General features: G+C 49.4%; 6 protein-coding genes across 8 annotated transcripts; 2 read left to right on the forward strand and 4 right to left on the reverse strand.

Moving 5' to 3' along the window:
* Positions 1-1471: 1471 nt before the first annotated feature.
* Positions 1472-3343, reverse strand: FOIG_12347 (uncharacterized protein). Its single transcript, XM_031213245.1, has 3 exons — positions 3028-3343; positions 1874-2983; positions 1472-1823 (listed from the first exon to the last, which is right to left on the reverse strand). The coding sequence occupies exons 1-3, from the start codon at positions 3208-3210 to the stop codon at positions 1653-1655; spliced, it is 1464 nt and encodes a 487-aa protein (XP_031056990.1). The 5' UTR covers positions 3211-3343; the 3' UTR covers positions 1472-1652.
* Positions 3344-3849: 506 nt separating this feature from the next.
* On the forward strand, positions 3850-5925 carry FOIG_12348 (uncharacterized protein). The gene has a single exon (XM_031213246.1). It carries the CDS (start codon positions 3896-3898, stop codon positions 5873-5875), a length of 1980 nt encoding a protein of 659 aa, XP_031056991.1. The 5' UTR covers positions 3850-3895; the 3' UTR covers positions 5876-5925.
* Positions 5926-6266: 341 nt separating this feature from the next.
* FOIG_12349 (uncharacterized protein) lies at positions 6267-8627 on the forward strand. The gene is made up of 2 exons (XM_031213247.1): positions 6267-8187; positions 8237-8627. Exons 1-2 carry the CDS (start codon positions 6500-6502, stop codon positions 8370-8372), a joined length of 1824 nt encoding a protein of 607 aa, XP_031056992.1. The 5' UTR covers positions 6267-6499; the 3' UTR covers positions 8373-8627.
* Positions 8628-9031: 404 nt separating this feature from the next.
* On the reverse strand, positions 9032-11404 carry FOIG_12350 (isocitrate dehydrogenase [NAD] subunit 1, mitochondrial). The gene is made up of 3 exons (XM_031213248.1): positions 10944-11404; positions 9636-10654; positions 9032-9582 (listed from the first exon to the last, which is right to left on the reverse strand). The coding sequence occupies exons 1-3, from the start codon at positions 10974-10976 to the stop codon at positions 9498-9500; spliced, it is 1137 nt and encodes a 378-aa protein (XP_031056993.1). The 5' UTR covers positions 10977-11404; the 3' UTR covers positions 9032-9497.
* A 572-nt stretch (positions 11405-11976) lies between these two features.
* FOIG_12351 (STE/STE20/YSK protein kinase) lies at positions 11977-15299 on the reverse strand. Of its 3 annotated transcripts, XM_031213250.1 has the most exons (5): positions 14735-15010; positions 14461-14682; positions 14355-14385; positions 13985-14301; positions 12003-13940 (listed from the first exon to the last, which is right to left on the reverse strand). In XM_031213250.1, the coding sequence occupies exons 2-5, from the start codon at positions 14540-14542 to the stop codon at positions 12298-12300; spliced, it is 2073 nt and encodes a 690-aa protein (XP_031056995.1). In that variant the 5' UTR covers positions 14543-14682; positions 14735-15010; the 3' UTR covers positions 12003-12297. The 3 variants fall into 3 exon arrangements, with proteins under 3 accessions (XP_031056994.1, XP_031056995.1, XP_031056996.1); XM_031213249.1 differs by having other exon boundaries at positions 11977-13940; positions 14461-15299; XM_031213251.1 differs by having other exon boundaries at positions 13985-14385; positions 14461-15238.
* A 333-nt stretch (positions 15300-15632) lies between these two features.
* Positions 15633-18165, reverse strand: FOIG_12352 (uncharacterized protein). Its single transcript, XM_031213252.1, has 2 exons — positions 17101-18165; positions 15633-17050 (listed from the first exon to the last, which is right to left on the reverse strand). The coding sequence occupies exons 1-2, from the start codon at positions 17660-17662 to the stop codon at positions 16011-16013; spliced, it is 1602 nt and encodes a 533-aa protein (XP_031056997.1). The 5' UTR covers positions 17663-18165; the 3' UTR covers positions 15633-16010.
* Between the last annotated feature and the right edge of the window lie 150 nt (positions 18166-18315).

An 18315-nucleotide genomic window follows, 5' to 3' on the forward strand; every position in this document is an offset into this window, starting at 1 on the left:
ATAAAAATAGTTTTTTGCCTTCCAAAGCAAACAAGTTCTTCATTCTTCATCAAAAGTTGTTTGTTTGTTAACAATGGCTCGCGGCAGCATGTCACCTCCCATGAGACGTTAAAACCTGAGGAGTCATGCACCACGACACTTGAAAATCTTCAATCCTCCTCTTGAACCATGCGGCGACTTTCACCTGTTTGCACGCTTTCCTGCTGATATTCACTGGCTTGTTTGGCAGCAGGCCCTCAATCACGAGTGATGGATCGATATCACCCTGGGCTGTTTCGATTACACATATACCCCGCACTTAGGGCAAATGCTAGCAAAGCCCGAAGAGTATAATATCGTATTGGATCATCGTTGGAGGATCAGTAAACTCTTCTGAACCACGTCTGAGTCACGCAGGGCTGCTTTGGCTTTCTACCGTGTTCAACTACCATGTTGGTACAAGAGGAAAGATAAAACGAGGTCGAGGGGGACACTCTATGTTTGTCCCGAATTAGGCACGTTAAATCTTCGCTCTTTGGAGGCCTTTGGGTGCTTTTCTCGTGACATTTGGGCTCATGATCCTCGTCATGTGGGTTTGGTCAATGTCTCTCTGAGAACCGTACTGAAGCCACGATATTTACATATCCATGATGAATATACCTTAAAGCAAGGCTTATCCAGGATTGAAGGCTTACCTTCGTGAATTACGAAGGTGCTAGAAATTTGAGGGGTGGCTTCCGCCTGGGCTGTGAATACACTTGTCGCTCGAATCACACTGTTCCCATTCGGGGGGATATTCAAGGCTTCAAAAGACTGCCATATGACCCTCGATTGCATGATGAAGATCTTCGGCGAGTAGAATTAGGCGTCAACCCGCGGACCATGTTCAAGCGGTGGTTTGAACTGCTTGAAGGATTAGGGGTTAAACACAGGCACAAGGTCATCTATCAGTTCGGCAGTAGTCGTAAAAGATTATGCCGGTGGTACTGGTGCCCTTCTGTCGATTCCGACACACGCGACCGCGATAGTGCTTCTGAGTGGCTCCAGGGTGAGTACGAGCAACTCGAACAGTATTTCGATGGCGGGAATAAATTGGGTGGGCGCAAAGTTGATTGGGATCATGAGATTGCAAGCATCTTTGAAACGTCACCCCAGCCAGTCATTGGGTTCTGGTTGTTTCCTATGGAGAGTGCCTTCACTCCAGCTGACCTTAACGGCATTCATATACATACAGGATCGATAGGTCCCAGGGCAGTTGACACGCCACAGTACATGCCAGAGTTGTGTTTGGCAAACATCTTTTGAGAATCAACAGTCTGGTTTTATAGACCATGGGTTATAGCTCGTGGCCACTGGATGTCATGAGTGATCATAAAGGAATAACCTGGACCTATGAATCACTGTCGAGCAACTAACCTGCCTACTTTATCTAAACTACCCTAAGCTTTATAAAGCTTATGGTGATTATTGTCTGCTGATCTTCTAGATTAGGGATGAATTATAAATATCTTATCTGATTTGTTCTAAATTTGTGACACATTGTCCTTGGGTCCAATCACTCTTTGATCACATTATAAAAGGTGTCGTCACCACTTATAAAGAAGCGGGAGTATCACAACTTCATTTAATTCCATCTTCAACTATCAAATTAAGATGTACAGCCAGTGGTACGTCTAATAAGCATAGAACAGGGTTGCCTCAGAGTCCGTCTGTCTGATTTTCCTGTTCTGCCTGACCAGCATCCACCTCATAAGCCAGACTCCAGCAATGCAAGCTACAGCAAAACCAGCACTGCTTGAGAGCGGCAGCACATACCGGGGTGCGTCAGATTTGGGCCAGAGATACTGCATGAGTTAGCGGTTTGCACTAAGAACGAGGGAGGAATAGTACTTACAGGAGTCCAGATCAGACTAAGTGTCGCACTGACGTTGGCGAGAGCCAGAGCAGATGCCTTCTTCTCCCTCGTCTGTCCACAGGTATTTCCCACCCAAGCAAGAAGAATGGAATTGACACCATAGGTACCAATGGTGAAGACACACATGGCGAAGTATCTTGCTCCAACGTTCATGGTAGCACAAGCCAAGACGAAGCCGAAGGTAGCGACGATCTTGGAGATGGTGATGTGCCAGGTACTCTCGTTAAAGTGACCAGAAGACTTGGCCCAAAGGATGGAGAGAGCACCGGCGATCAAGAAAGGAGGACAGGTGAGGACGAGAGTAATGGTGGTGTTGAAGCCGAGTGTGTTGACGATGGTAGGGAAGAAATTCTTGAAGCCGTTGGTCGCAAGGTGAAGATGCTGAAGAACGATAAATACCCAGACCTTTGGGTCGACAATTGCTTCACGAAGACCGCTCCATGGATTTCCGTCGCCTTTCTGTCCGACTGTATCTCTCAGAACGCGATCATGTGCAAGCTGACGCTGCTCAGGCGTAAGCCATCTCGTCGTCAACGGTTCATCAGGAAGAGTAAAGCACGCCACGATGGCCACAACAAACGTGACCGCGCCCTGAAGAATAAACAACCATCGCCAACCCTTAATCCCAGCAAGTCCATCCATACCCTCAAAAACACCCGCCGCAATCAAGCCCGCAAAAGCAGAAGCAAGGACATTACCAGAGTAAAGAATACTAATCCTCGTCGCCAATTCCTTCCTGGTATAAAACGTCGACAGCATGTACAGGGCACCAGGGTAATAAGGAGCCTCCACGATACCGAGGAAGAATCGCGTGAGAAGAGCGCCGGTGTAGTTGTGGGCTACGGCAGTGAGGGAACTGACGACGGCCCATGCCATCATGAAACCGCCCATATACCATGATGGTCTGACGCGGGTGATTATCATGTTGCTGGGGATTTGGCCGAGGACGTAGCCGACGAAGAGGATTGAGACGGAGGTGTTGTACTGTGAGCCTTGGAGGTTGAGATCTTCCTCGAAGCCGTTTAGGCGGGCGAGGGTGATGGCGTTGCGGTCGAGGTAGTTGAGCCAGTACATCAACCAAAGGGTGGGCTATTAGGTCAGAGAAGAGTTCGACAAGGGATGTGGAGGCTTACCATGATCCATTTATCGAGCTTCTTGACGAGTTTGATCTCTTCAGGATCACTCTTCGCCACAGCACCAGAGTAATCACCATTACCCTTCTTATCAAGAACCTCAGCAGAGTACTCCTCATGAGCAGCATTTTGCTTCTCAGCATCAAGGGTCTCAACGCCCATCTTGTGATCTTGGGATGTCATGATGATCAACTCTCACGGACTATCTCAATGAAGTAACAGAAGACAATGATGGTTGGGATGATCGATGCGAAAAAGCAGGGGAACGGTGCGGTATTTGAACTTCTTTTCTGAACTTGGGTTCCCCGCATACCCCAGATTCTGGATATCCGGGGGTGGGATTGTTGAGGGGATCACCAGAGGCGAGGAGCGAGAGTATCCTGGTTTCGGGGACGGGGCCGATGGCCGAATGGTGTTTTTGCCAAGACGCCATTTTGGGGGAGCTAGATAGTCATGGAGGAGGATTGTTTAGTGTTGAGTCAAGACACTTGTGTAAGTGATGATGAATAATGGATAACGATATCCGGGGAATAACATTCGATCAATTACATTCTTAAAAGTCTAAATAATAATTGATAATACTTCAACTAATAAATCTATCGAACGTCTCATTGTACAGAGTAATACGAGCGGAAATAAACACCCAGGCTCACATCACGATGCATCCATCAACGTTGCAGTCCCAACCCCACGAGTCAGGATTAAGGTAACAATTAAGCTTAGTTCCCCCAATCCCACCCAAACCATCCATCAGATCAACTAAAATAAAACCCGCATTCACTAACCGAAAGACCCATAACTTCTCCTTCTCAAGCGGGGTCTCTCCATCATCTCCTCTCACCATCTCGGCCTCGGTCTCCGTCCCCTCATGCCCTCAAACGCCTGCGACAGATGTCACCGCCGCAAAGTCCGCTGCGACAAAATCCAACCTCAATGCGGACCCTGTAAGCGTGCTGATGTCGCTTGTGAATATGCTGTTAGTGAACATCAGTTGAGGCGGAGGAATGTTCAGAAGTTGGAGAGGAGGATTAGGGAGTTGATGGATTGTAATGAGAGTTTGACGCAGCAGTTGAGACGGTCGGAGGAGGTAACAAGGAGATCTGAAGATGTTGAGAGACCTGGGACGGAAGTGGTGCAGGATAGTCCGGGGGATGGAGAGGTGGCCGAGGAGGTTATTCAGATGAGTCTCATTGCAGGCGGAGGCCATCACTTCGTCGGTTCAACAAGCGGTCTTCTCCTCGCCAACCTCCTCCAGTCTCGCCCTCAACCATCCTCATCTCTCACCACATCAGGCTGGAAACCAAACTCCCTCCCCGGTCTAACCTCACCACAAGCCAACTCCGGTCTTCCCCCCAAAACTCTCGCCTCAGAACTCCTAAAAGCCTACTGCAGCCATGACCATCTCTGCTACCCCTTCCTCTCTACAAAATCCCTCTACCGATCTTTAGACGCTGTGTACGAAGAGTCCAGCGCCAAAGATCCCGTCGATGCTTTCTTCGTTGACATGACGCTTGCGATCGGCACGGCGCAGGTGCACAAGTTCAACTGGAACGGGGTATATGATGCTGAGACGCATTATAACCGCGCCATGACGAGACTAGCCGATGTACTGGCGAGAGATGGGATTGAGAGGTTGCAGGCGCTGCTGTTGGTGTGTCAGTATAGAATGGGCACGACGTCGAGTAATACCACGACTAGTGTTTGGCATCTCATCGGCGTTGCGGCGAGGACGTGTCTTGAGATGGGCCTTCATCGAGCGGCGACTTATGCGCTTCCGCAGACGTTGGATGATGCGACGAGGAAGGTTAAGGAGGAGGAGATGGAGACCAAGAGGAGATGTTTCTGGAGTCTTGTTGCGCTGGATCGCGTGACGAGTCTTGCGCTTGGAAGGCCTTTGGCACTACAACTTGAAGACATAGACGTTGATCTTCCTCCTTCGTCAACAGCAGATCAACTCCCAGAGGATAGCAGTCCTCTCTCATCAGCACCCTACGGAACACCTCAATACCGCGCTGCAACATCTGTGTTCGTCCACATCGTTCGCTACCGCCTCATCTGCGGCAAGATCATAAACGCCCTGCACCGCAGCGCCAAACACGTCACATTCCCAAATGCAAGCTATGAAGAGATGCGAACAGCTCTAGCGAGGGAGTTACAAGAGTGGCATACAGAAACAGCAAGCCTACCCCTCGTTAAGAGCGACACGGCTGCTTCGCCGGCTAGTGGTTCGAGTTTCCGCTCCGAGGAGTGGTATAGGCTTTTGTACCATAACGGTATGCTCATGCTGTTTCGGCCGTCGCCGTGTCTGAACGATGCAGCTGTGAATAGCCATGCGCTGCAGAATGTTTACGACTCTGCGAGGGAGGCTATAAGCTTATATGCGAGTTTGCACCGATCGCGAAAGTTGAATTATTCGTGGATTACGATGCATGCTGTCTTCTTAGCTGGGTTGTCATACATCTTTGCTCTACGGCATCATTTCTCAGGTTCTGAACCTCAGCGCGCGAGGTTACATACAACACCTACCATCAACCAAGTCGTCAACGACACGAGGGCTTGTTCGAAAGTGTTAGTAGCTGTTTCGGAGAGATGGGATCTTGCGAGGAATTGTTCGGATTTGTTTGATAGACTGAGTGATGCGGTGGTAGCTGATGTCGTGGAGGCGAGCGTTGCGGCGCCGGTGCAGTTTTCGGCGGATCTGGCGGGTATGACTGTTGATAGTACTTTTAGGGATTGTTTTGGGGATTTGCAGAGTTTGGGGCTGGATGAGTTCCATAATGATGCTATTTCGCAGTTGAGTCAGGAGTGGTTTTTTGGATTGGGAGGTGAGAGTCATCCGTATTATTGATAGTAACCGTGTACTTTATCAAGGTACTTCTTCTTATTGGATTTTTCTGCATGATATGAAGTATTTAGTGTCTATATTCTGAATTAAGCTCGAAGTTGGGCTATTCCAATGGTGATTGAGTGATTCTTGCTCTGCCATCGCCTTCAGGCCAAAGATTGCAGAGGGTGTAAATGCATCCAGCTCTTAGACAATCTACGATATGCATATCAGTATTCCCGAATAAAATAAAAAGACAAAATCTAAGCCTATTGCTTCGGAACGACCTCGCATCATGTTCCATCTCATGTTGAGCAAGTGAACTGACGGACTCGGTCGCCGAAGCCGAAATGCCAGGGCCCGTGTAAGTGGATCGCCACTCGGCGCCGCGTCCGCTAATCCACAATCCACCAAATGCGGTCTTATGATAAGTCGTGAGAGACTCTCAACATCCTGAATAATCCGAGATATCACACAATTAAGAATATGTTTATTCCGACGGTCCACTAGTTAAGGAGGTGCTTATCAAGAGCCGCAGCTTAAACTCATTCCATCACTCTCTCAGTTCACTATAACTTCCACCTCACTTCAGCTGTACCAACAGTTCATATACACATATTCATACATTGAGCCTCACATCACATCAAAATGCTCGACAGACCACCAATTCGCATCGGGAACGTCTCCGGCGCAACAGGCGACCATCCCCACGCAATGTCCCGCATGGTCCGCTCCGGCAACGTGCATGTCATAACAGGAGACTGGCTCTCCGAGATGAACATCGCCTGGAACGCAATCACCAAGCAAGAAGTGGACCCCAACCTAGGCTACGAGAATGGCTTCTACGAGCAACTTGACGAGTGTCTTGATGATATCATGCAGCGCGACATTCGTGTTGTGACTAACGCTGGGGCGTTGAATACTGATGCGCTGTATGATAAGGTCAGAGCGCTCTGTGAGAAGAGGGGGTATGGGGATTGTGTTGTTGCGAAGGTGCTGGGGGATGATGTCTCGGATGTTGTTATGGATAAGGAGAGGAGGAGGGATGTGCAGATTACGCATTTGGACCATCCGGAGCAGACTCTTGATTCTTGGGGGTTTACTCCGTGTTGTGCGACTGCGTATATTGGATGTTGGGGTATTGTCCAAGCGCTTCGCTCGGGTGCTCGTATCGTTATTTGCGGTCGGTGCACTGATGCTTCTCCTGTGATGGGCGCTGCGGCGTGGTATCATGGCTGGCGGGAAGATCAGTATGAGGAATTAGCGGGCTCGTTACTCGCTGCTCATCTGATTGAGTGCGGTCCCTACGTCGTTGGTGCGAACTTTTCAGGCTTCAAAGACTTTCTACCTGAACTTGTGGATATTGCATTCCCCATTGCAGAGATTGATCCAAGAGGACGATGTACCATTGGAAGAACAGCAGAAGGTGGAGGAAGAGTCACAAAAGAGACTGTCACCGCACAGTTACTCTACGAACTCCAGGGCCACTTATACTTAAACCCCGATGTCGTCGCAGATCTCTCTGGAGTACAAGTCGAACAAGAGTCAGAAAACCGCGTCTCCGTCTCAGGAGTAAAAGGCCTCCCGCCACCCCCAACAGCAAAAGTCATGATCGCCGCAAAAGGCGGCTTCCAAGCCGAAGCAACATTCTACATCAACGGCCTCGACGTCTTCGAGAAAGCAGCCATGATGAAAAACCAACTAGCACACATGTTCAAAGACTCAAATTTCAGCCGTCTAAGCATCGAGTTATATGGCACACCGGCTGAGAACCCTACGTCTCAACAAGCAGGCACTGTATCACTCCGTGTCTTTGCGCAAGCTCGTCGAAAAGAAGACATCGATGCGCCCAAGTTCAAAGTACCGATTTACGCTCTCCGCATGCAGAGTTATCCAGGGTACCATATGAATCTTGACTTTAGGACTATGGTGCCCAAGCCGTTTATGGAGATGTTTCCAGCGCTCATGCCTGTTTCTGCGATTGAGCATCGCGTTGAGATGAGTACCGGTGCATCACATCGTATTGAACCACCAGCAAAAACAGCAAAGTATCCTATTGTACGGCCGTCGACGGAAACGCATGGACCGGTTGATATGCTTACTTTCGGACCGACGGAGTGGGCGCCGTTGGGAAGTGTTGTGCATGCGAGATCAGGAGATAAGGGCGATAATTCGAATGTTGGGTTCTTTGTTCGGAATGATGATGAGTATGCTTGGTTGAGGAACTTGTTGACTGTTTCGAAGCTGAAGCAATTGTTTGGGGATGATTGGTTCAAGGGGGATCCGGAGAGGAGGGTTGAGAGGGTTGAGTTCCCTGGTATCAACGCTGTGCACTTGTAAGTCCCCGTTCGACGATATTGAAGCTGAGATACTGACATGATACAGTCGCGTTTTGGATAACTTGAACGGAGGTATAGCGTCTTCAGATCGTATTGATGGTCTAGGAAAGGGAATTGGCGAGTATTTGAGGAGTCGATACGTTGATGTGCCAAAGGCATTTCTTGAAAGAGGACGAATTTAGAAACGGGTAAAAGTAGATGCTTTAACTAGAATTCACCGAGGCTTATACAGAATTACTCGAAGCCCGATGTTCTCATGTGCCCTTCCTATCTCCCCTTCACATATTTCTTAAGTCTATATCAAGTCCAAGGCTTCGCGATTATTCCCCAATGGTGATATTCACCACCACGTCTAGCGAGACGGTTGATGGTCAGAGCCAGGTCTATCTTGTGTCGCAATTGGCGAGTAGATCTTGTATAATCTGAAAGGTTGGCCTTGAAACGAACTGCCAAACCATTCTGAGTGAGCCATTCGAAGTTGCCAACGCATCATTGCTCTCTCGTATCTAACAAGACGTTTCGTCCTTAGTTTGGAGTTCGCATGCTCAAACGCTATTGGTCAATTTTGATCACGCAAGTCTCAGTGCTACCTACAAAAGCACCATCGATACTATTGTTCAACCAGAAATAAGATGTTCTATGTCAACTTGTCACTGTCATGCTCTTTATTGCAGATTACATGCATTTTGATCCTAACCTATAGCAAAGCTGCCAATGTCTTCAGTGTAGTATCAACCGAGGTTACCAACTCGGTCTCCGCGATAAAAATAACTCGCCAAGCTCGGAGCATGACAAGGAAATCACTCTTTATTCAGACTGAACCCAAGAGGCGCGTGTCAAGTGAACGTACTGTTGGAAGAACCTCAAATTGCCACAAAGAAAAACCGTAGCACGTACACTTCGTAAGCTCCTGCTCATAGGCTCATCACACAGCAATTGGGAACAACGTGGACTTTACAATATATTCAAGACTGCGAGAGTTCATGTTACACGTACAATCTCCTTCTGCTATTTCAATCATCATCCTCTGTCTTCTTCTGTTCCGTCTTCTCTTCTTTCTTTTCTTCCTTCGACGTCGCCGCCAAACCCCTGCCTCTCAGAACGCCTTAAAATCCGCTGTCCCGGGTCGTCAGGTATATATATTCGAGGTATGGTGGGTGTGTCTGTCTTTTTCAGAATGTGTGTGTGTGTGCGTGTTATGTCCAATCGGCTCCCGCTTTACATACGGGAAAGATAGACGAAAAATAAAAAAATGGTGGTTTCGCATGGTTTGTTTTGGGAGGGGGATATCACAAAAGATGCTTCATTTAAACAGTCTCGAGCTTGTCGAGGATGGCCTTGGTGAACTCGTGGGTGGTGGAGGAGCCGCCCATGTCGGGGGTGCGGACCTTGCTGTAGAATTGTTAGCACTGCAATTGTACTTCAATGAATCGTTTAGAACTTACCCCTCAGCGATAACAGCGTAGGTGGCCTTGGAGATGCGGTTAGCATGCTCATCGAGGCCGAGGTGTCGCAGCAGCATGCTGCCGGACAGGAGCATAGCAGTGGGGTTAGCCTGGTCCTTGCCCTTGATGTCAAGACCGACGTGACGGCAACCAGGCTCGAAAACAGCGACCTCACGGCCCATGTTGCAACCAGGGACGATACCAGGGCCACCAACAAGAGCGGCACCAATGTTGGACAGGATACCACCGTAAAGGTTAGGCATGACCATAACATCGAATTGCTGGGGACGAGAGACAGCCTGCATGGAGGCGTTGTCGACGATCATGTCGTTGACCTCGAGGGTAGGGTAGTCCTTGGCGACCTGGTGGAAGGTGCTGCGGAAAAGACCGTCGGCAAGCTTCATGATGTTGGCCTTGTGAATGCAAGTAACCTTGGATCGGCCGTTGGCGAGAGCGAAAGAGAAGGCGAACTTGGCGATACGCTCAGACTTGGCGCGGGTGATGATCTTGAGGGACTCGACGACACCGTCGACGCTCTGGTGCTCGAGACCAGAGTACTCGCCCTCAGTGTTCTCTCGAATGATGCACAGGTCGACGTCCTTGTGGCGGGTCTCGTAGCCGGGGATGTTCTTGATCAAGCTGATGCTGGCGTAGATATCGAGCTCCTGTCGCATGGCGACGTTGAAACTCTGGTGGCCGGATCGGCTGATGGGAGTGTGAAGGATACCCTTGAGACCGAGCTTGTTGCGCTTAAGAGAAGCGACAGACTCGCGGAAAGCATCCTCAGTTCGGCCGGCGCCCTCGAGACCGGAGACCTCGATCTGCTCCCACTCAACGGGGACGTTGTCGGCCTTGAAGACGGTCTTGACGGACTCGGCAACCTCGGTACCGATACCGTCACCGGGGATGAGGGTGACGGTGTACTTGCCGCCGAACTTGGCGGGCTTGAAGATGTCGGACTGGACGGTGGCGAAGGATCGGGCGAGCTGAGGTTGTTGCTTGGCGACGCCGCGCAGCAGCTGAGAAGAAATGTTAGCAACAGGATCAATTGAGTAGTGAAGGCTGCGTATAATCAATCTGAGCCATTTGCGCGATGTGGTCTTTGTCCCGCAGTAATGTCCCACCACGCAAAACTCCAATTCTCGCTTCTCGTGATGTCGCGATGATGATCATGACATGATGCACATCATCACTGACAGCCACAAAAGCCCATTGCCCAAAGACATTCCCACTCATGTACCACAAACACCACAAAAGATCATCATGACACAGAAACAAAACAAAAGCAAAACACCACAAAAAACGTACCTGGGCCGATCGAAGAGATCCTCGAGACAACATGATGACAAGTGGGGGGTATCTAAAAGGTAGAGAGGAGAGCTTTCGTGGGGAGAGAGAGATAAAAAACCGAGGCACCGCACACGAGGAAGAGAGGAGAGAAGAAAAGAGGAAGAAGATTGTTTTTTTACAAGTTGAGGTTAAAGAAGGGTGCAAGTGCAAATCGCGCAAGCCTGTTTCCGTTCCCGTCGGGTAGCTCTGCAAAGTAACCAGTTGCAAGGTTCCCTTCTGAATTATGGTGTCGCATTGGCCCGAGCCTCTGTAGAATAATTTTTTTTACCACTGTTTTTCTTTCGGCCGCCGCTCGGAAAACGCGATTGTTCCGAGCTTGTCACTGGCCCGAGTGGAGTAGCGTTAGGCTGCATGGGGTAGCTTGTGGGGAGTTTTGCACGGCGCGGCCGCTAGAATTTACTGCTTTTCTGGGTTTAGGCTGGACCGAGCTGTGGACGCAAACGACGTCACGGAAACAGACTTGGGGATCAACAATAACATTCAATTGAGTTGACCCGGTCATATTTACATCCAATTTATCCGGCTAGTTTCTGTCTTTATGTCTATACAGTTGCTCTCATGATATTGAGCTCCCCCAATTCTTTGCAGCCCTATCATGATGACCATGACATAACGAGCTCTATTCCCCATGTGGAGCTTTTTCTGCGGGTCAAGCAAATTCTTGGCGAGGTATCAGGTTGCAAGATTTTGGTTGCTACTCGGACTTCGTACTTACGAAACGCTTATAGGTAGAATACTCCGAACCTAGTATCGAGAATAGAAAGCACTTGCTATAGCTTGGCTAACTGTATTTTTTTTTTTTTGCCTCAATGGCTTGCATACTGGGTCTAATTATAGTCTTAGATGAGTAGCGTTTGTTGTCATGATGCTCCGCGGTAAACAGCATTCATGATAACCCCTCAACAGAAGAGATGGCAAAATCCGAGGAGACCTACTCTTCAGCCCGAGGCATCAAACTACCAAGGCTGCAATGAGAAGTAGCATTTCACGATGCGCAATTCCTATGTTATCATATGCTCTTGAAGATCATGAACTCAAAACTTCATTTACTCCTGCAGCCTAATATAGTCCTCGATAACCTCTCATGCCACAAACAAACATCGCTGGACCCTGTCTCAAAATCACAACAGACTGGCATCTATGTTATACCAGCTATTCTCAGCCATGTCATATCGCTTTATACTCGTCATGCTAACCTATTCCGTCCTTTTATCATCAACCTGCCAGAATGCCATATACAATGTCAAACCCAAACTCCAAAACACTCTTCAGCGCTTCTTAATCACATGGCTCATCACACAACGTACACTCATCATGAAGCGGGCACTTCCTCATCCTCATCCAAAGGCTCGACTCTCACCAGAATCTCCTCAAGAAGCCCCTCGAGAAAACTGCCAACCTCTCTGCCCATCCCAACAGGCTCGGCCTTGTCATAATGATCAATCTCTTTGCAGACATGTGCCAGCTTATAAACCAATTTTCGTAACTTTTCGTGAGAAGCTTCGGCGCGTTGTTGTTGGGGTGTCAGTTGAGCTGGGTTCTGTCCTGGCTTATACATCTGCTGCAGGTTTATCTGTCGCCGCTTAAGCGCCTCCTCCAGGGCTGGGAATATGACATCGTTCAGAGCATCCAGCTCCCCATTGGGATTGGCTGGTGCGGGTGTAGGGAAAGCCGACGGCGTGTTGAAATCCGATGGGCTGGGCGACTGAGCTTTTGATGGAAGAGGTCGAGGGCCTTGTGCACCCCCTGGGAGGGGCGTGTGAACTTGAGGCACAGAAGTCTGTTGCAATGAAGGTACCCTTTGCTGCGTGGGGGCTTGGTTTGGCCTGTATGGAGGTATCTCAGGTAGGCTCATCTGCTTGGTTGTTGTTGGTCGTTGTTGATGGGCCGGAGGAGCAGGTGGTAATGACCACTGTGGTGGCTGGGCCTGCTGGATCTGTGGACTGGCTTTCCTCTCAGTCTGTGGTTCGTAATCTAGATTGAGCATGCCAATATCACGCTGTAGTTGGCTCTGAAGCTCCCGGTCATACTCTGGAGACTCCTGCACTATTGCAGGGGGGTTTATTCTCAATGGGCGAGGAGTCTCGGCGTTATCCCTTGGAGGAGGGAGCTTCAGGGGAGTTTGAGGCAGTGCCCTCGTAGGCGATGGGAGTGGCTGCTGATATTGAGATTGAGGAACAGCCTTTCGTTGGGGGCTAGACTGCCTTGAGCCTGGGTTGGCCTTGACAGTCTCAAGGGATTGAAGGGCGAAATCTCTTGACTTGGTTGGGCTTGCATCTCGTCGTTGCTCGCCATAGTCTTCCTCGCTCTCTAGTGGTCTAGAAGCACGTGCGTTTGTTGCGTTCTCATCCAGTTGGTTGAGACCTGGTCGATTAACAATGCCGCCACGCTCGCCAACAAGTCTCACCGTGCCGAAATCCCACATATCTTCGTCAACTCGCTCACGTTCTGCAGGAGCTCGTCCACTGTTAGCCGAATCCCAGTTGTCATCGTCCTCTCCCTTATGAGTAGCTGCCCAGCGTTGGTGCCTCTCGATAAGCTCAGTCAGGTAAGTTGTCCGCTTTGCCCGTCTAATAAACGGGTGTCGCAGCATATCCTTGGCTGTTGGTCGGTCTTTGGGATCTCGCTGGAGACATAATTCGATGAAATCTTTGAAGGCTTTGGTGAAATTTCCCTCTAGCCGTGGTGGAGGGTTCTTTGGAATAAGAAAGAGCACTTTCATAGGATGAATATCGGCATAAGGAGGCTCTCCATTGGCCAATTCGAGAGCTGTAATACCAAGAGACCAAATATCGGCCTTATGATCATACCCAGATTGCTTAATGACCTCTGGGGCCATCCAAAAAGGTGTTCCAACAAATGTGTTTTTCTTGGTCATGGTAGCAGAAAGCTGACCTGACACGCCAAAATCGGCGAGTTTGACTTGACCATTGCTGCTAAGAAGCACATTGGCAGCTACAGGCGATTAGCGTCGTCAGGGGCGAGGGCATCCTTCTTACCTTTGACATCTCGATGTAGCTTCTTGTCTGTGTGGAGATAATCCAAACCCATGAGCAACTCGCGCACAATGATGGCGATGTAGTCCTCTCCAATCAATCCCGGCTTCATCAAGTCGGCACAGCTTCCTCCCGAACAGAACTCCATCACGATCCATAACTCGGCACCTTTCGCATAGGATCCATAGTACTTGGTGACATATGGTGATTGTAGCTCGGACAGAATGGCGATTTCTTGGATAATATCCTCGACCTCGTCTTCGGCACTCTCTATATCAATGACCTTGATCGCTACAGCTTGGCCCGTTCGTTTATCGACTCTGAATTCGTTAGCAACGTTCGGTCGCTGTGGTTCATATTATCGTCGCCGCACCCTTTGTAAACTTTGCCGAAACTGCCACCACCTGCGCCATGTCAGTACATTTACGCCCAAGTGCCCAATCTGGTGTCGCACGACACAAGACCACGTCAGGACTAACCAATGCAGTATTCCTTGGAGTAGAGAAGCTCCGGGTCAAGCGCTTCATTCGCGTCGTCAACCTCATGCTCGCGATCTGCCATTGTGTAGGTTCGTGGGGAAGCTTATGTTTTCGGGTAACTAACGATGTTTGCCCCGCGGTTGAGTGACGTTGTCGCTGCGAATTCGCCGACTGCTATTGACTCGAAGCAGTATCAATCGGTTGGCAATCGCTTCAGGGCCTCTTATTCGGGTCAACGGTTTCGCAACGGCGCGTGATGTCGAACTGAACCCGCTTCCAATTCGGATATCGTAGTTTGGCGGTGTCGATTAGCAGCAACCCCACCACTAAGAAATCGTAGTCTTATTTCGAACCGGGTTCGTGGTAAATATCTGTCTCGGTTGCCGCGACTTTTTTCTTCGCAGAAGAGAAACAGTGTGCACTAGATGAGAAAAAGAAGAAAAGAAGGGAGGGAAATAAGAAACAAGCAGGGAGATGATAATGTGCTCATATAAATGCGAGAATAGAAAAGAGGTTGTCGCACAGCACAGCCAATCTCCGCCTACGCAAGGGAAAGAATCAACACAACATGCAGCCAAAACAAGCAGGCGCAAGCTAATGAGGTAGAGAAAAAGAAACACTCCGTACAGTAAGCTAACACCTTCCCACTATGAAACGGAACGGGCTGGCTCTGGGTACCTAGGTATTGGTTGCTGGTTGTTGCTGTTTACCTGAGGTGGGGGTTGTTGAGGAGCAACGGGCTCATGTCCTTGCTTTGCCAATCAATCAATGGCACGCATCGAACCTGAATCGATCTGCTCACGGCCGTTCCTGGTGCGACCTTATTAGACTCTCCCCCCTGTAAGTGGTTGTCCACAGGGGGGAGGGGTCGTTGGGAAATACTTCCCGCACCTGATTCCAAGATCTCCAGCTAGGGCCTGGCCTGGCCTCAGCCTCAGTTATCGACATGGTCTTGAGGCCAATTATCTTCTGCGTTCAATAACGCCAAACTCTAGAGATACGAAACTCATTAAAAGATGTTCAGGTATGACGACTTGATATCACATTTTGCAAGGGTTTATGTTGCTTTATTGGCTCATGGCTTCTCTCTATTGCATGGTGAAATGTATCATTTGATGCTTTGACTTCAATCTGTTCAAGGGTTGGAATAAGCGGCAAACTATTAGTTCTTGGGGATCAGGAACAAGCTGACGCGATCACATTAGCTTGGTAGATAAAATTACATTGCGATTACTTTCATTGGTGTTAAATTAGCCTTGTCATACATGGCCAGGCACAGAATGCGAGCATGGCATTTGCACAGTTCCATTGCTTTCAAGTGTCATTTCTCATGCGTGACTTCGATGAGCTGTCTAAAGATAGTAACCTCCCACGCCCTCCTCATGATAAAGGTAAATCAATTCCAATAGCAATGATGCCACAAGGACTCAGAATCCGCATATTCCACTGGCTGCAGCCAGTCCAATTCACTCCGATGGCTCCGATACTGATCTATCTACAAAGTTTGCTGTAATCCCGCATAAAAGGAAATCATTCAATCAGTCACCAGCTCAGTCCTCAATGAACTCAATCATGACTGTCCCTTGCTTCAGACCTGCATCTGCAACGGTCGTGTCCAGGCTCTCGATGAGATCCTGGCCAGCAGGCATTTTCTTAAGCTCGAATTCGATCCCTTCTTTGCCTTCCAGTGGCTCAGCCTTGAGCCATTCATAGATTCTGCGGACTGGATCATCAAGGTTGAATCGTCGAATGACACGGCCGGTAGGGTGTCGGAATTGAATGCGTGTAGTAGTTGTTGGGTTAGCCTCTGGTTCGGTATGTGGGGTGATGCTCGAAATTTGAGCCCAAGGACTTTGTTCAACCGGGGCTTCAGGTTCCTTTCCTTTACCCTCCTCGGGGCCAGGGTCTTTGGTTAAAGCATCGGGGTCATGGAGGTTGGGTGTTGAGGAGCCTCCGCTTCCTGTAGCACCCTCCAGACTGTTTTTCAAAGCCATTTCAAGCATCTCATCCTCAGTCATGCGATCGACATCCACTCTCTGTGGCTTTCGTGCTGTCGTCTTCGCAACCGGGTTCTTGCTATTGGCCGCGAGACTGTAGCGGTCGAGAAACTCGGCGAGTTCGGCATGGAAGTCTTGCGCGGAAGGGAAAGGTCGCCCGGTCCAAACCTTGACTTGCTCGCCTGTTCGGGGGTCGATGATCGAGACATGTGGGTAGTTATCAGGGTTCTCGTGGGTTTGGTTGGGGAAATAAAATGTCACAAACTCCTCAGCATCCGGGAAGTCCTTGTCATACTGTAGAAATATGAAGTTCTCTGAGACCAGAGATTTGATAGCTTCGTCCTTCCAAATGTCGCGGTTTAGGGCCTGGCAGTTAAAGTCGTTCATGTCTTGGAGATTAACCAAGATCCACTTCTTGTCTTCCTTGCCTAGTGTACGGGCGTCATCCCAAGACATGCGCGCCATCAGATCGTAAGGTGGTCGAAACAAATCTTCAAGACGCCTTGCATGGGCTCCATTCTCGGCTGGCTGAGCTGGGCGGCGTTCAGGGTCGGCCCATATTTGCTGGGAGAATGGTCCTCCCGCACGATTGGCTATATGGCTGCATCAGTGGAAGTCTACTGCGGGTGGTTCAGACACTTACGTGGATTTGCCCGCCGCCTGCGTCTCAACTCTTCTAGAAAAGCTGCCTCCATTCCATCATCGTGCTCACCACCACCCCATCCGGGTGCCACCAGGGTCTCAGTAGTCCGCGCGATAGGTGCCCGGACATCATCTGGGTTTCCTCCTGATCCAGACCCTTGGTTGCCTTGGTATAGCTCCTCCTGTAATCGCTTTGCCATTGCCATATCTTCTTCTTCCTGGGCTAGAGCTGCCGCTTGAGCTGCGACGGCTCTCTCATTATCATCATCATTGTCGCTAAAGTCTTCGAGTTGCATATCCTGGTCATCGTCACTATCGATGTGAATAACGCCCGCCGAATCTTGTCTGCCAATGTTGCCTCTGGTTGCTGCTGTTGTCGCAGGGGCAGCTGCTGGCTGGTCGGTTGAAGAAAGGCCAGCTCCCACACCGGAAACGAGATCGGGGTTCTCGAAGAAGAGTCCTATGGCACGCTCAAAGTTACCCGCAGTCATCTCGAGAAAGCTCCGGGCGACATCAGTGCTTGTGCCCGTAATGGACATGAATGTGGAGATGTTGTCGTCCATGGCTGGCGACTCTCCTGGCAGGGCAGGGGGTGTCAGGCTGTCGTGTTTGGTGGAATTTTAGAGTATCGAGAGTATCGAAGTAAGAAGAGGGTTCGGGGTCGAACACGAAGTTGATTGATGTGATATCGTAAGGTTCGGTGTAGCTTGGGCGAGGAGAGTTGATGCCCCGCTATGACAACAGCGGGGAGAGTATCGGGGCTAAATAGTCACTGATCTCAAGCTGATGACGTGAGCTGGATAGTGAGCTGTTCAGTGCCGTTGTTCTTTCAGCTTATAGCGGCAACGCGCTTGAAAGAAATCGACCTTGTCGTGGTTGAGATGTGACCTTCAAGTTGCAAGGCGAAAGTTGAAGGTGAAAGTGAAGCACAGACAGACACCAAAGACAGGCACCCAACCACAGTGACGCAACCGGGTCAGTGGAGCTTAGCGCCTTTGCTTGGAGGGGCAAGTGACAGGGGAGTGCAGCAGTAACGGTGGCGGAAAATCAATGACGCGACTTCTTCATATGAAAAGCTTACCCTAGATGGAAGCGTGATTATAGTATCTTCAACTGTGATTCATGGTAATAAATAAACTCTTATCTAAATGAAATCCTAATTTTCTTACTGTATATATGCATATTGGTAATAAGAAATAAATAAATAAAAAAGGCC

Source organism: Fusarium odoratissimum (assembly GCF_000260195.1).
Source record: "Fusarium odoratissimum NRRL 54006 unplaced genomic scaffold supercont1.26, whole genome shotgun sequence".
Lineage (NCBI taxonomy): Eukaryota > Fungi > Ascomycota > Sordariomycetes > Hypocreales > Nectriaceae > Fusarium > Fusarium odoratissimum.

Coding starts and splice junctions, on each gene's coding strand:
- FOIG_12349 (XM_031213247.1), top strand. CDS start 6,500: ATGCTCGACAGACCACCAATTCGCATCGGGAACGTCTCCGGCGCAACA. Junction 8,188..8,236: donor GGTATCAACGCTGTGCACTT/GTAAGTCCCCGT, acceptor GACATGATACAG/TCGCGTTTTGGATAACTTGA.
- FOIG_12348 (XM_031213246.1), top strand. CDS start 3,896: ATGCCCTCAAACGCCTGCGACAGATGTCACCGCCGCAAAGTCCGCTGC.
- FOIG_12347 (XM_031213245.1), bottom strand. CDS start 3,210: ATGACATCCCAAGATCACAAGATGGGCGTTGAGACCCTTGATGCTGAG. Junction 2,984..3,027: donor AGCTCGATAAATGGATCATG/GTAAGCCTCCAC, acceptor CTGACCTAATAG/CCCACCCTTTGGTTGATGTA. Junction 1,824..1,873: donor TTAGTCTGATCTGGACTCCT/GTAAGTACTATT, acceptor TAACTCATGCAG/TATCTCTGGCCCAAATCTGA.
- FOIG_12352 (XM_031213252.1), bottom strand. CDS start 17,662: ATGGACGACAACATCTCCACATTCATGTCCATTACGGGCACAAGCACT. Junction 17,051..17,100: donor CAGGCGGCGGGCAAATCCAC/GTAAGTGTCTGA, acceptor GCAGCCATATAG/CCAATCGTGCGGGAGGACCA.
- FOIG_12351 (XM_031213249.1), bottom strand. CDS start 14,542: ATGGCAGATCGCGAGCATGAGGTTGACGACGCGAATGAAGCGCTTGAC. Junction 14,386..14,460: donor CTCCAAGGAATACTGCATTG/GTTAGTCCTGAC, acceptor GACATGGCGCAG/GTGGTGGCAGTTTCGGCAAA. Junction 13,941..13,984: donor GCTACATCGAGATGTCAAAG/GTAAGAAGGATG, acceptor AATCGCCTGTAG/CTGCCAATGTGCTTCTTAGC.
- FOIG_12350 (XM_031213248.1), bottom strand. CDS start 10,976: ATGTTGTCTCGAGGATCTCTTCGATCGGCCCAG. Junction 10,655..10,943: donor GATCTCTTCGATCGGCCCAG/GTACGTTTTTTG, acceptor ATTTCTTCTCAG/CTGCTGCGCGGCGTCGCCAA. Junction 9,583..9,635: donor TACGCTGTTATCGCTGAGGG/GTAAGTTCTAAA, acceptor ACAATTCTACAG/CAAGGTCCGCACCCCCGACA.